Source organism: Tachyglossus aculeatus, chromosome 2, assembly GCF_015852505.1.
Source record: "Tachyglossus aculeatus isolate mTacAcu1 chromosome 2, mTacAcu1.pri, whole genome shotgun sequence".
NCBI classification, from domain to species: domain Eukaryota; kingdom Metazoa; phylum Chordata; class Mammalia; order Monotremata; family Tachyglossidae; genus Tachyglossus; species Tachyglossus aculeatus.
The window spans coordinates 50,266,212-50,282,959 of record NC_052067.1 but is presented as its reverse complement, the minus strand read 5'-3'; the positions used below and the strand labels follow the sequence as shown (position 1 = coordinate 50,282,959).

General features: G+C 47.6%; 1 protein-coding gene across 2 annotated transcripts in view; it reads right to left on the bottom strand.

Moving 5' to 3' along the window:
• The window catches only part of SFT2D1 (SFT2 domain containing 1), a 33,289-nt gene extending 18,916 nt beyond the window's left edge, over positions 1 to 14,373 (bottom strand). The window contains exons 1-4 of one of the 2 annotated variants that reach the window (XM_038771388.1): positions 14,159 to 14,373; positions 3,214 to 3,300; positions 2,390 to 2,472; positions 1,167 to 1,248 (exon numbers count right to left, since the gene is read on the bottom strand). In XM_038771388.1, coding sequence (XP_038627316.1) covers positions 1,167 to 1,248; positions 2,390 to 2,472; positions 3,214 to 3,300; positions 14,159 to 14,221 — 315 coding nt within the window. In that variant the 5' untranslated portion in view covers positions 14,222 to 14,373. The remainder of the gene's footprint in view (positions 1 to 1,166; positions 1,249 to 2,389; positions 2,473 to 3,213; positions 3,301 to 14,158) is intronic. The other variant, XM_038771379.1, reaches the window with a different exon arrangement.
• Between the last annotated feature and the right edge of the window lie 2,375 nt (positions 14,374 to 16,748).

The window sequence follows — 16,748 nt, the reverse complement described above, 5'->3', positions numbered from 1 at the left end:
GTATTAACTGATTAACTGGGTACGGCTTCCTGAAGGAGGTGCGGCTTTAGAAGGGCACTGGAGATGGGGAGAGCGGCGGTCTGTCATATGAAGGCGGGGACGGTCACAGCCACGGCGAAAGGCTCGAACGAAGGGACCGGGAGCAGAGGAGTACAGAACGAAGCCCAGGGCAGAAAGAACAGAGAGTGACGAAGGGGCAGCCTTGAACACAACTGTAAGGAGCTCTGGTTCCTCCCCCGCTTCAGGATGAGAAGCAATCACAAAGCAACAGGGTTCCAACTTGCATTTCAGAGAGGGGGACACGGTGATTATTAAAATAAAATTATAGGGATGGAAGGGGTTTTGGAGGTCCTCGGATCCAGCCTCTTGAAGGCCACCCTGTCAACCCTTCTCCATTCTTTCCTTAAAGATGTGCAAAATGGTGAACTCACATTCTCCTTGGATGGTGTAGTCCAGGGTTTCATCATCCTAAATGCCCATACCTGACACACAACAGTCACCTCTCCCTTTTAAACTTCAAGTCTTTTCTTCCTCCAAGAAACCCCCCTAAGCTTGAGGCGGTCATTAAATCTCCCTTAGCCTTCTTTTCTCCACACCTCAACTCCAACGTCTCTAACTTTGCCTTGCAGGATCAATTTTTTTTTTCTTTTTTAAATCCCCGTTTCTTGTCTCCGACCCTCTCCCGTTTCTTTAAATCTATTCCACTCCGGCTACTCATCATCATCATCAATCCTATTTATTGAGCGCTTACTATGTACAGAGCACTGTACTAAGCGCTTGGGAAGTACAAATTGGCAACATATAGAGGCAGTCCCTACCCAACAGTGGGCTCACAATCTAAAAGGGGGAGACAGAGAACAAAACCAAACACACTAACAAAATAAAATAGGATAGATATGTACAAGTAAAATAGAGTAATAAATATGTACAACCCTAATAAATATGTACAACCATGAATTACAATCTACTAAAGGCTACTAAATTACAATCACTGAAAAAGCTACATCCAGGGAAAATATGGTACATTCTTCATTCACGGCAGTTAGGGACAAACAGGGTTGCCTCCAAGAAATAGCTCTTAGATAAAAGTAGTTCTTCACTCACCAAGTACAAGGGGTACAGTTTAAACCACTGGGCAAACTAGTATTTGACGTAATTGTATTTACCAGCACACAAATCGTAGCAAGCAATCTTGTTGGCTCAAACATGCTCTTCAGTTGTTTCACAGGTCCCTTCAAGAAGCAAGTGCTATTTGAAAATGGACAAAAAAAGTGACACACACACAACTAAATTTTAGCAGTTTATGCACACAAATGAACTGTGGTTTTCTCTGGAGACCGATTTATCCAAAGCAAATATTTTTTGAGTGTGATTTACAAAATATCTTAGAATAGCATTCTGTTAAGGTAAACCTGTGTTCCCAAAGAAATAAAGACAGGGCCTTTCCATGTACTGTACCATAAAATCATACGGTTAAAAGTTCAATCCACAAGTAACCAATACAATTCCAGAAAGCAAAAATCTGTTGATCCGAGGCTCCTATTAACTACAAAAAGCAGGTAAATACGCTGCTTTTACATACATGAATGGTAGACCTCAGAGCTCCCCGACAACACAGAAAAGCCAGAGACAGATATTCTATCTGCAGGCTCATAACCCTTTCCCTATCTTCTGGCCACGGATACAAAGTTATACGGTTTTTATAAGATACAAAGTTATACGGTTTTTATAAGCTACGTTCCACACATCCAAATCTTTTGTTTGAGTGTTGTGAGCTCAATTCCTGCTCCCTCCCGTAATTGTTAAATCCTGGATCCAGAATCAGTCACGCACAGGAGGCAGGGTAGGGCCGAGTTAAAGCCAGAACTATTCCATGCCCCGTTCCCCGTTATTCACGCAAAATTGAAATCCTGTCACTTCTGATGGTAAAAGGAATATTGAAAAAAACCACCACAGGATCGCTTTAGTGACAACTGCAAGAAAGTATGTTCTTCACTTCCTGAATTCACTTCTCCCCCTTTTAGACTGTGAGCCCACTGTTGGGTAGAGACTGTCTCTATATGTTGCCAACTTGTACTTCCCAAGCGCTTAGTACAGTGCTCTGCACACAGTAAGCGCTCAATAAATACGACTGATTGATTGATTGAATTCTAACCATTACGGAAAGGGGTCAACGATTTCAAGGGCCATCATTTTTGCAAGTCTTGGGAGTTCCTTGAAAGTCCAAGGAATTCGTTCTGGGCTGCAATAACACCTCTCCTTTGAACCCCACAAACTCTTGCAAATATCTTCCTTGAAGAGTCAACATACATATATATATATATCCAGTAAATTACAACATAAATCAAGGCACTCTAGCAGCGCTATAAAAATGAAAAAAAAATCATACCTGGCTAATGCTGCAATATTTCCAAAGGTGTAGAAAACAGCAAAAAGTTTCACTCCACCTGGGAGCCACAACAATCCCGTTCCCTGTGTGAGATTTTAGAACAATTTAAAACAAACTGCGCAATCTATTCAGAAAACAAGGGTGCCGCTAAGATCCTACTAAGTTGTCACAAACTGACAGTAATTCCGCATTCGGTAGTTTATTGTCTCCCGCTGGTGAATGATATTTCCTGTTGTTTGGCACATTTAGCTGCATTTCCCACTGCTCCCACCCCAGCAGTCAGGAAGACTTTGGTCATGTTCTTTAGGGAAGCTGAGAACTCAATAGACCTAATACCTTTCAATCAATCAAACAATGGTATTTATTGTGTACTTGCTATGTGCCAAGCACTGGACTACGCGCTTGAGAGAGTATAATACAACAGAATTAGCAGATACGTTCCCTGCCCACAATGAGCCTACAGTCTAGAGGGGGAGACAGACATTCGTATTACATAAAGTAAATAAAGTAAATTACATAAGTATTTCAGGCAGTCCCGGAATTACTTTCAATTGCTCGGAATAGAAAGGGAAAGATTTATATTACTTTCATACCAGATTTCAACTTCCCGTATGTTTCAGGGCAATGAAGTGATTCTAAATAAAGCCCCGATACTTTCAAAATGGGGAACCTCAATTTAGCATGCATTACAGTTCAGCAACCCTGAATCTACGGCACACGTGGTCTCTCTTTCACTTCCCAAATTAATGTGCGTCATCGTCAGATACTGGAATAAAAACGATCTTCAATTAGAAGTCTCATATAAAGCAGAACTTTTCACTTACAAGCAAAGAACACAAGATGCCACAGACGAAACATATGGCAAACCATCTCAACCTAGTGCCAAAACTAAGTGAAGTGGAATCCAGCACCTTGGAAGGAAAAAAGAGAGAAAAAAAGAAGATTAAAAGGCTATTTTCCCATTGCTGACTGCCAACCAGTACAATTTCTTGATGAGCAGGGGCAATCATTTGAACCAGTTCTGAGAATGCTTTTTTGTGCATTCACGCTTTGACTTATTACAAGCCCCAGAGAGATTTTACACAAATACAAGTTTTTTATTCAACCGGGTTAAGTCCTTTATAGCGTTACCTGCTCCAGGTGGCACCCTTTGTAAAGCAAATTTTAGGATGTACTTTAATCCTAGCTACACATGCATCCTAACAGGAAAAGAACACTGTGAAATGAAAACGAATCAAGAATTCCAGGGTCATATATTTAATCAATCAATCAATCGTATTTATTGAGCACTTACTGTGTGCAGAGCACTGTACTAAGCGCTTGGGAAGTACAAGTACAAGTAACTGACATTTAAAATGCCAATTAAATCCATTTTTTCACCTTGCACTTCTTCTACAGAAAATCCCTGATTTTCTAATTTCTAGTCAGACTACATAATGCTATTTTATATAGAATTCAATATATTTACACACACACATACATAGGTAACTATATCTTCTCAACTACCGAACACAGAAATCAAACTCATTTTACTATCAAGTCTGGGTGCACAGTGTGTATATGACTAGGCTATTGAGGATTTACAGAAAGAAGAGCTTGGTCCTAACTGAAATATCGTAAACTATACTAGAATCCACAATGTTAGCTCATAATTCTTGAAAGCAGGGATTACTTTTTTTTGTTCCCCAGAGCAAAGAATTAATGGACATTCCTTACCTTAGCAGAGTCATCTTTTAATCCTTGGGTACGCATGAAAAGTAGATTAAAAAACTAAATAATGATTTGGGTTGAGAGACCAAACTCATGGAGTTAAAAGTCAAAAGATGATGTACTTGTATTTATTCTGGTGACTTGACACCTGTCCACGTTTTGTTTTGTTGTCTGTCTCCCCCTTCTAGACCGTGAGCCCGCTGTTGGGTAGGGACCGGCTCTATATGTTGCCAACTTGGACTTCCCAAGCGCTTAGTACAGGGCTCTGCACACAGTAAGCGCTCAATAAATACGACAATGAATGAATGAACCACCATTCGGTGGTTTGGATTGCAAATTCAACCCAGGTACGTACGTCACATGGAGATTTCACAGTTCCACGCGACCAGAAAGCGGCACAAGGAAAGGCAGACGCTTTGGGATTGCGGGGGTCCCCACCCCCTCAAAGGGATGGGGACCGTGTTTAATTCCCACCTATCTATTCTCTCCAAGCACTGGGTGTACACGGCTCGGCACTCGATCAGTAAGTGCTTAGTAAATACCATTTCCATGATGGGGGAAGAACTTGAACCGCAGGAATAAGTATGGCTTAAGCTTGGAAAACACTGAGCTATCTAGCTCGAGGAAAGAGGAGCTCCAGTCACTAGAGGCCTCTTTATTATTATTAATAGCATAATATTATTTGTTAAGCGCTTACTACGTGCCAAGCACGGTTCGAAGCACTGGGGTAGACAGAAAGTAATCAGATTAAGATCAGTCTTAATCTCCATTTTACAGATGAGGTAACTGAGGCACGGGGAAGTGAAGTGACTTGCCCAAAGTCACACGGCTGACAAGTGGCGGAGCCGGGATTAGAACCCACGACCTCTGACTCCCGGGCACGGGCTCCTTCCACCAAACCACGCTGCTTCTCTGCAGAACTACTGAACGCCAGCCAGTTATGCAATAGCATTTAATGAACCCTTACTGTGTGTGAAACACTGTACTACATGTTTCTGACAGAAAGTGGAGTCGGAAGACCTGGGTTCAACTCCTGGCACTGCCAACTGCTTGCTGTGTGACCTTGGGCAAGTCACTTCACATCTCTGTAGCCCAGTTTCCGTATCTGTAAAATGGGGGTAAAAATACCTGTTCTCCCTCCTCCTCAGATTGTGAGACCCATGTAGCACAGGATATTAACCTGTATCTATGCCGGCATTTAGAACAGTGCTTGACTCATACATGTTATGAATACCATAAAAAAATGAATACAACAGAAACACTGTGTACACTCAGTGTCCTCCAGAAGCTTACAATCTCATGGGAAAATGGTGAGACAAAACCTGCTTACAAATAGTGGGGACAGGAGGATCAATCAATCAATCGTATTTACTGAGCACTTACTATGTGCACAGCACTGTACTAAGCGCTTGGGAAGTACAAGTTGGCAACATATGGAGACGGTCCCTACCCAACAGTGGGCTCACAGTCTAAAAGGGGGAGACAGAGAACAAAACCAAACATACTAACAAAATAAAATAAATAGAATAGATATGTACAAGTAAAATAAATAGAGTAATAAATATGTACATACATATATACAGGTGCTGTGGGGAAGGGAAGGAGGTAAGATGGGGGGATGGAGAGGGGGACGAGGGGGATGAACAAGGATGTAACAGGCACATACAGCACGAAGCAGTGTGGCCTAAATGGTAGTTAGACAGAGAGAGATAGTCAAAGGATTTGGGTTCTAGTCTACCACGTGTCTGCTGGGCGACTGTAGGCCTTTACTTCTCTGTGCCTCAGTTACCTCATCTGTTAAATGGGGATTAAGACCGTGAGCCCGAAGTGGGACGTGGACCGTGTCCAACCTAATCGGCTTGTACGTAGCCCCACACTTAAAACAGTGCCTGATACGTAGTAAGCATTAAAATACCATTAAAAAAAAAAACAAAATCAAAAATACAGCTGGAAAGAAAGGGGGGAAAGGCAAGACCGATGGGTTGTGCTGTTACTTCCCCTGTCACCTGAGGTTCTGGTGTGGTCTTTAGTGCCTTTGCTTTGGGGAAAAGTTAGGGCGCTTCTTCCCATCCCTTCTCTCCCACTTCCTCGGGTGTTCGAAGGGTCACGAATGCCACGGAATTGGCGCTGAAGGGGAGAAGCGATTCATTTCCCCCCTGCAGATTTAGGGGTAGGAAGGCAGCCATCGCCATTACTGTGTGAGTGCACACAGTAAGCGCTCAATAAATACGATTGATGATTGATGATTACCTCTTGGAGACGCAAGTGCGGCCAAAATGGCAGCTCCGGTTTTTGCCATCTGCCTGGGGGGGGGGGGGGGGGGGGGCTGTGGCTTTCATTCATTCAACTGTATTTACTGAGCGCTTACTGTGTGCACGGCACTGTACTAAGCGCTTGGGAAGTACAAGTGGCAACACAAAGTGACGGTCCTTACCCAACAACGGGCTCACAGTCTAGAATGGGGAGACAGACAACAAAACATGTGGACAGGTGTCAAGCCGTCAGAACAAATAGAATTAAAGCTAAATGCACATCATTAACAAAATAAATAGAATAGTAAATATGTACAAGTAAAATAGAGTAATAAATCTGTACCAACATATATACAGGCGCTGTGGGGAGGGTGGGGAGGAGAGGAAAAAGGGGGCTCAGTCTGGGAAGGCCTCCTGGAGGAGATGAGCTCTCAGTAGGGCCTTGAAGGGAGGAAGAGAGCTAGCTTGGCGAATGGGAATAGTTGGCTTTCCGACCCATTCCCAGATTGGGACGGAATCGATTCCTCCAGCCCCCATTTTCGGGACGGAGGTCGGACAGGAGGCTCCCCCTTTCCCTTCTTTGGTACCTGACGGGCAAGAAATAGACCAGGAAACAGTTAAGAGGGATTGTTACATCCACTGCCTCTAATTTTCACTTCGCTACCCAGTAATATTTGGTTTCTGCCCCTTCAAAGCCCACTAAGGCCACACTCTCCGTGATCGCCGATGATTTCCAAATAGACTCTACTCCACTCTTTACTTCTTGGCCACCTTCAACACCACTGACCACTTCCTCTTCTTGCAGATGCTATCCAAATTGCTACTGGTTTTATTAACACAGTTCCCTCCTAGTTAGGGTCTTAGCTCTCGGACTGGTTCTCCTCCGCCTCTTTGGCCGGCTCTTCTCCCGCCTCAACTCCTGCCATCGGCCGTCCCTCCGGGCTCGGTTCCCACTCTCCCGTCCTTCTCACTTTACACTCGCTTGGTGGGGAAGCTCATCGGCTCCCACGGCTTCAGCTGCCACCTTGACACCTAAAATCTAGTTCACGGGCCCCAACCCCTCAACTCCTCTGAAATCTCACATCTCCGGGTCCTGCTCGATGCGTCTGAAACTGAACTCCTAACCTTCCTCCCCAAATCCAGTGCCCCCGCCTAGCTCTCCCACCTCGGTCGACGACCCCTCCGTCGTCCGTCTCTGAGCCTGTGATCCGGCAGTCAATCGACGGTATTTATAGAGCGCTTCCTTCGTGCCGAGCACTTTACTAAGCGCTTGGGAGAGTACAATACAACAGAATTAGTAGGCCATACCCATTAACTTTGACTCCCCATCCTCTCTCCTAGTCTGTGACTAAATCTTGCTGGTTATTTCTCCGCCACACTTTCTACATCACCATCATCATCATCAATCGTATTTATTGAGCGCTTACTATGTGCAGAGCACTGTACTTAATGCTTGGGAAGTACAAATTGGCAACATACAGAGACAGTCCCTACCCAACAGTGGGCTCACAGTCTAAGAGGGGGAGACAGAGAACAAAACCAAACATACTAACAAAATAAAATAAATAGAATAGATATGTACAAGTAAAATAAATAAATAAATAGAGTAACAAATATGTACGAACAGGAAGGGGAAGGCGAGAGAGGTACAGACAGCTGAAAGATCACTTTGAGTAGAACAGCAAAAGTCACCCAGGGAAGGTGGGTAAATCAATCAATCAATCAATCAAACAACAACTAACAAAATAAAATAAATAGAATAGATATGTACAAGTAAAATAAATAAATAGAGTAATACATCTCCACTTCCTCTTCATCGAAGAGCTCTTCAGATCCCAGTCGGACTACGATACCACCTCCTCACTGCCATCCGTCTCCCGCCTCTGCCCTAACCAATCCATATTCCATTCTTCTGTGCAGTTTAGTTTTAAAAATGTTCTGCATAAGTCTCTCCACTCCTCAAAAACCTCTAATTATCCAGGTCTTTCGGTATCAAACAGAAAACTCATTTATTGGCTTTAAAGAATTCCATCACCTCTCTCTCATCAGGCTACAAAGGCAATCAGGTTGGCCCACGTGGGGCTCACAGTCTTAATCCCCATTTCACAGATGGGGGAACTGAGGCACAGAGAAGTGAAGTGACTTGCCCAAAGTCCCACAGCTGACAACTGGCTCACCCTCAAGATCACCACGTCTCTTTTTAATTTTTTTGCACTTTCAACCTCTCATTCATGCCCTGCTTCCTGCCTGGAATTCCCCCCACTTCAAAGTCCATCTGAGATTCCCATCTCTTTAAAGACACATTCCCGATTCTTTTTCTTCTCCCAAGGACCCATCTGCTCAGCTACCAGGGCCACTACTTGTAGCACTTTTGTAATAATAATAATAATAATAATAATAATAAAATAATAATAATAATAGCATTTGTTAAGCGCTTACTATGTGCAAGTTTTGTAGTCTAGCGGTCAGTGGTATCTACTGAGCGCTTCCTGTGTACGGAGCACTAAACTAAGCACCTGGAAGATACGATTCCTGCCCTCAAGCAGTTTATGGTAGTTGGCTTTCAATAACAGCAGAAAATCCCTCTCTCCAAAAATCCCCTGATTTGCTTTTCCAGGAGTCTGTTCGTACTAATTTATCATCATCATCATCAATCGTCTTTATTGAGCGCTTACTGTGTGCACAGCACTGTACTAAGCGCTTGGGAAGTCCAAGTTGGCAACATATAGAGACGGTCCCTACCCAACAGTGGGCTCACAGTTTAAAAGGGGGGGACAGAGAACAAAACCAAACATACTAACAAAATAAAATAAATAAAAATAATTTATGTACTTTGCTCTTTAAGTCCTCATCCACCCATTCACCTCTCGATCGTCTCTGACTCCTAGTTATAAATGATTCTGTTTCACCCTCAACAGACTGCATGTTGTTTGAAGGGAGGGATCACAATGAGCGCTTCCCGTGTGCAGAGCACTGTACTAAGCGCTTGGAAAGTACAATTCGGCCACAGATACAGACAATCCCTACACAACAAGGGCTCACAACTCAAAAAAGGCACAATGAACAGCTCTGTTAGCCACGTGCATCCAAGCATTCACGGGCACCTATATCCGTACATTCGTTCAATCGTATTTATTGAGCGTTTCCTGTGTGCAGAGCACTGTACTAAGCGCTTGGAAAGTACAATTTGGCCACAGATAGAGACAATCCCTATGCAACAAGGGCTCACAACTCAAAAAAGGCACAATGAACAGCTCTGTTAGCCACGTGCATCCAAGCATTCACAAGCACCTATGTGCGTACATTCGTTCAATTGTATTTATTGAGCGTTTCCTGTGTGCAGAGCACTGTACTAAGCGCTTGGAAAGTACAATTCGGCCACAGATACAGACAATCCCTACACAACAAGGGCTCACAACTCAAAAAGGCCACAATGAACACACTCTAGTGTGGCTCAGTGGAAAGAGCACGGGCTTTGTGCTTTGTGTCCTTTTAGACTGTGAGCCCACTGTTGGGTAGGGACTGTCTCTATGTGTTGCCAATTTGTACTTCCCAAGCGCTTAGTACAGTGCTCTGCACATAGTAAGCGCTCAATAAATACGATTGATTGATTGATTGATTGGGAGTCAGAGGTCATGGGTTCAAATCCTGGCTCGGCTGCTTGTCAGCTGTGTGACTTTGGGCAAGTCACTTAACTCCTCTGTGCCTCAGTTCCCTCATCTGTAAAATAGGGATTGAAACTGTGAGCCCCAAGTGGGACAACCTGATCACCTAGAGAAGCAGCGTGGCTCAGTGGAAAGAGCACGGGCTTTGGAGTCAGAGGTCATGGGTTCGAATCCCGGCCCCACCAGACGTCTGCTGTGTGACCTTGGGCAAGTCACTTAACTTCTCTGAGCCTCAGTTCCCTCATCTGTAAAAAATGGGGATTAAGACTGTGAGCCCCACGTGGGACAACTTGATCACACTGTATCCCCCCCAGCGCTTAGAACAGTGCTTTGCACATAGTAAGTGCTTAACAAATGCTATAATTTGTTATGAAAAGCAGCGTGGCTCAGTGGAAAGAGCCCGGGCTTTGGAGTCAGAGGTCATGGGTTCAAATCCCGGCTCCACCACTTGTCAGCTGTGTGACTTTGGGCAAGTCACTTCACTTCTCTGGGCCTCAGTTCCCTCATCTGTAAAATGGGGATTGAGACTGTGAGCCCCAAGTGGGACAACCTGATCGCCTTGTAACCTCCCCGGGGCTTAGAACAGTGCTGTGCACATACGAAGCGCTTAACAAATGCCTTAATTATTATTATTATTCATTCATTCGCATTTATTGAGCACTTACTGTGCACAGAGCACTGTACTAAGCGCTTGGAAAGGGCAGTTCAGCCACAGATAGAGACAATCCCTACCTAACAACGGGCTCACAACTCAAAAAAGGCACAATCAACAAGCTCTGCGAGCCACCTGCACCCAAACATTCACACTCATTCGTTGGCATTTATTGAGCACTTACTGTGAGCAGAGCACTGTACTAAGTGCTTGGAAAGTGCAATTCAACATGCACACCCTGCACAAACAGTAAGCGCTCAACACATACGATTGAATGAATTGAATCCCCACGACCATGCAACAATAATAGTCCAAGTGCTTAGCACAGTGCTCTGCACACAGTAAGCGCTCAACACATACGATTGAATGAACTGAATCCCCACGACCATGCAGACAATAATAGTCCTTTCCAAGCGCTTAGCACAGCGCTCTGCACACAGTAAGCGCTCAAGACATACAATTGAATGAATTGAATCCCCACGACCATGCAACAATAATAGTCCTTTCCAAGCGCTTAGCACAGCGCTCTGCACACAGTAAGCGCTCAATACATACAATTAAATGAATTGAATCCCCACGACCATGCAACAATAATAGTCCTTTCCAAGCGCTTAACACAGCGCTCTGCACACAGTAAGCGCTCAATACATACGACTGAATGAATCCCCACGACCATGTAACAGTCCTTTCCAAGCGCTTAGCACAGCGCTCTGCACACAGTAAGCGCTCAATACATACGACTGACTGAATCCCCACGACCATGCAGACAGTAACAGTCCTTTCCAAGCACTTAGCACACAGTAAGCGCTCGACACATACGATTGAATGAACTGACTCCCCACGCCCATGCACACAATAGTCCTTTCCAAGCGCTTAGCAAGCAGTAAGCGCTCGATACATACAATTGATTGATTGATTGAATGAATGAATTGAATCCCCATGACCATGCAGACAATAATAGTCCTTTCCAAGCGCTTAGCACAGCGCTCTGCACACGGTAAGCGCTCAATACATATGATTGACTGAATCCCCACAACCATGCAGACAATAATAGTCCTTTCTAAGCGCTTAGCACACAGTAAGCGCTCAATACATACGATTGATTGAATGAACTGAATCCCCACGACCATGCAGACAATAATAGTCCTTTCCAAGCGCTTAGCACAGCGCTCTGCACACAGTAAACGCTCAATACAGACGACTGATTGAAACCCCATGACCATGCAACAATAATAGTCCTTTCCAAGCGCTTAGCACACAGTAAGCGCTCGACACATACGATTAAATGAATTGATTCCCCGTGACCATGCAGACAATAATAGTCCTTTCTAAGCGCTTAGCACACAGTAAGCGCTCGACACATACGATTGAATGAATTGAATCCCCACGACCATGCAACAATAAGTCCTTTCCAAGCGCTTAGCACACAGTAAGCGCTCAATACATACAATTGATTGATTGATTTAATGAATGAACTGACTCCCCACGACCATGCAGACAATAATAGTCCTTTCCAAGCGCTTAGCACAGCGCTCTGCACACAGTAAGCGCTCAATACATACGACTGACTGAATCCCCATGACCATGCAGACAATAATAGTCCTTTCTAAGCGCTTAGCACACAGTAAGCGCTCAATACATACAATTAAATGAATTGATTCCCCATGACCACGCAGACAGTAACAGTCCTTTCCAAGCGCTTAGCACACAGTAAGCGCTCGATACATACGATTGGTTGATTGAATGAATGAATTGAATCCCCACGACCATGCAGACAATAATAGTCCTTTCCAAGCGCTTAGCACACAGTAAGCGCTCAATACATACGACTGAATGAATTGACTCCCCACGCCCATGCACACAATAGTCCTTTCCCAGCGCTTAGCACACAGTAAGCGCTCGATACATACGACTGATTGATTGAATGAATGAATTGAATCCCCACAACCATGCAGACAATAACAGTCCCTTCTAAGCGCTTAGCACACAGTAAGCGCTCGACACGATTGAATGAACTGAATCCCCACGCCCATGCACACAATAGTCCTTTCCAAGCGCTTAGCACACAGTAAGCGCTCGATACATACGATTGATTGATTGATTAAATGAATGAATTGAATCCCCACGACCACGCAGACAATAGTCCTTTCCAAGCGCTTAGCACAGCGCTCTGCACACAGTAAGCGCTCAATACATACGACTGACTGAATCCCCACGACCATGCAGACAATAATAGTCCTTTCCAAGCGCTTAGCACACAGTAAGCGCTCAATACATACGATTAAATGAATTGATTCCCCATGACCACGCAGACAGTAACAGTCCTTTCCAAGCGCTTAGCACACAGTAAGCGCTCGATACATACGATTGGTTGATTGAATGAATGAATTGAATCCCCACGACCATGCAGACAATAATAGTGCTTTCCAAGCGCTTAGCACACAGTAAGCGCTCAATACATACGACTGAATGAATTGACTCCCCACGCCCATGCACACAATAGTCCTTTCCCAGCGCTTAGCACACAGTAAGCGCTCGATACATACGACTGATTGATTGAATGAATGAATTGAATCCCCACAACCATGCAGACAATAACAGTCCCTTCTAAGCGCTTAGCACACAGTAAGCGCTCGACACGATTGAATGAACTGAATCCCCACGCCCATGCACACAATAGTCCTTTCCAAGCGCTTAGCACACAGTAAGCGCTCGATACATACGATTGATTGATTGATTAAATGAATGAATTGAATCCCCACGACGACGCAGACAATAGTCCTTTCCAAGCGCTTAGCACAGCGCTCTGCACACAGTAAGCGCTCAATACATACGACTGACTGAATCCCCACGACCATGCAGACAATAATAGTCCTTTCCAAGCGCTTAGCACACAGTAAGCGCTCAATACATACGATTAAATGAATTGATTCCCCATGACCATGCAGACAATAACAGTCCTTTCCAAGCGCTTAGCACACAGTAAGCGCTCGATACATACGATTGGTTGATTGAATGAATCAATTGAATCCCCACGACCATGCAGACAATAATAGTCCTTTCCAAGCGCTTAGCACACAGTAAGCGCTCAATACATACGACTGAATGAATTGACTCCCCACGCCCATGCACACAATAGTCCTTTCCAAGCGCTTAGCACACAGTTAGCGCTCGACACATACGATTGAATGAACTGACTCCCCACGCCCATGCACACAATAGTCCTTTCCAAGCGCTTAGCACACAGTAAGCGCTCGATACATACGACTGATTGATTGAATGAATGAATTGAATCCCCACGACCACGCAGACAATAACAGTCCATTCCAAGCGCTTAGCACAGCGCTCTGCGCACAGTGAGCGCTCAATACAGACGACTGACTGAAACCCCACGGCCATGCAACAACAGCAGCCCTTTCCAAGCGCTTAGCACACAGTTAGCGCTCGACACACAGGATTGAATTGACTCCCCAGGCTGGGGGGCGCCCACCTGGGCGGTCAGCCCTTGCTCCTCGGCGTCGGGGCTACTCAGCAGCCGCCGCAGGTTCTCCATGGTCGCCCTGGCCACGCGACAGGCGGCCGCGACAGGCGGCGGCAACAGGCGGCGACAGGCGACAACAGGCGGCGACAGGCGACCAGGGGACCGGTCCCGGCGCTCTGCGCATGCGCGCCCCCCGGAAGCCCGTCACGTGACCCTCCCCCGCGGGAGGGGGGAGGAGAGCGCCCTCTGGCGACAGGACCGGTCCCGGCGCTCTGCGCATGCGCGCCCACCCGGAAGCCCGTCACGTGGCCCTCCCCCCGCGGGACGGGGGGGCGGAGAGCGCCCTCTGGCGACCGCACAGGGCGCGCGCACGTGACGGGCCGCGCCGCCCCGTTCGCGGAAGCTCGTCACGTGACTCCCCCCCCCCCCCCCGCGGGAAGGGGAGAGAGCGCCCTCTGCGACCGCGTTAGGGCGCGCACGTGACGGGCCGCGCCGCCGCATTCGCGGAAGCCCGTCACGTGACCCTCCCCCGCGGGAGGGGGGAGACAGCGCCCTCTGGCGACCGCATAGGGCGCGCGCACGTGACGGGCCGCTCCGCCCCATTCGCGGGAGGGGGGAGGAGAGCGCCCTCTGGCGACCGCACAGGGCGCGCACGTAACGGGCCGCGCCGCCCCATTGGCGGAAGCCCGTCACGTGACCCTCCCCCGCGGGAGGGGGGGAGACAGCGCCCTCTGGCGACCGCATAGGGCGCGCGCACGTGACGGGCCGCTCCGCCCCATTCGCGGAAGCCCGTCACGTGACCCTCCCCTCGTGGGAACAGGGGGAGAGCGCCCTCTGGCGACCGCAGGCGGCGGAGTGGGAGCGCGCATGTTACGTGACCCTCCCCACGGGACCGGGGGGGGGGAGGGAGCGCCCTCTGGCGACCGCAGGCGGCGGAGTGGGGGGCGCGCACGTGACGGGCCGCTCCGCCCCATTCGCGGAAGCCCGTCACGTGATCCTTCCCCCGCGGGACGTGGGGGGAGAGCGCCCTTTGGCGACCGCATAGGGCGCGTGCACGTGACGGGCCGCGCCATTCGCGGAAGCGCGTCACGTGACCCTCCCCCCGCGGGAGGGGGTGGAGAGCGCCCTCTGGCGACCGCAGGCGGCGGAGTGGGGCCGCGCACGTGACGGGCCGCTCCGCCCCTTCGCGGAAGCCCGTCACGTGACCCTGCCCCCGTGGGAGGGGGGGAGGGAGCGCCCTCTGGCGACCGCAGGCGGCAGAGTGGGGGCGCGCACGTGACGGGCCGCTCGGCCCCATTCGCGGAAGCCCGTCACGTGACCCTCCCCCGCGGGAAGGGGGAGAGCGCCCTCTGGCAGCCGCAGGGCGCGCACGTGACGGACCGCGCCGCCCCATTGGTGGAAGCCCGTCACGTGACCCCCCGCGGGGGGGGGGGAGGGAGCGCCCTCTGGCGACCGCAGGCGTTGGCGTGAGGGCGCGCACGGGCCTGAGGCGAAGCCCGCCATGATCGGCCATTATTATTAGCAATAATAATAATTATTAATAGTTCTGCCACTTGCCCATCAATTACTAAGAGCCAAGCACCGTTGTAAGCGCTGGGGAGGGACACAAGTCAGACTGGGCACAGTCCCCGTCCCTCATGGCGCTCACGCCCTTCTCCCCATTTCCAGAGGAGGCAACTGAGGCCTAGAGACAGGGGTGGAGGCGGGATTATTCATTCATTAACTCAATCAATCAATCAATCGTATTTATTGAGCGCTTACTGTGTGCGGAGCACTGTACTAAGCGCTTGGGAAGGGCAAGTTGGCAACATCTAGAGACGGTCCCTACCCAAAAGCGGTCCCCGGGCCCGGGCTCCATCCGCTGCCTCGTGGATGCGGAGAAACGGGTTAAAATGGGATCCTCAAATTTCCCGCCTCCCAACTGAAGAGGCGGGAAGAGTGGGAAGTCTGAAGTGCACGTTTTTGCCGTGGATTCGTTCATCAATCGGAGGTCTCTGTCGAGCCATTGCTGTGTGCGGGAGAACGTACTAAGTGCTTGGGAGAGCACGGTTCAGTATAGTACTAATAATGGTATTTGTTAAGCGCTTACTATGTGCCAAGCACTGTTGGTTCATCAATCAGAGGTATCTGTCGAGCCCTTGCTGTGTGCAGGCAATGTACTAAGCGCTTGGGAGAGCACGGTTCAGTATAGTAATAATAATGGTATTTGTTAAGCGCTTACTATGTGCCAAGCACTGTTTGTTCATCCATCAGAGGTATCTGTCGAGCCATTGCTGTGTGCAGGGCAACGTACTAAGCGCTTGGGAGAGCACGGTTCAGTGTAGTACTAATAATGGTATTTGTTAATCAATCAATCAATCAATCGTATTTATTGAGCGCTTACTATGTGCAGAGCACTGTACTAAGCGCTTGGGAAGTACAAGCTGGCAACACATAGAGACAGTCCCCGCCCAACAGTGGGCTCACAGTCTAAAAGGGGGAGACAGAGAACAGAACCAAACATACCAACAAAATAAAATAAATAGGATAGAAATGTACAAGTAAAATAAATAAATAGAGTAATAAATATGTACAACCATATATCCATATATACAGGTGC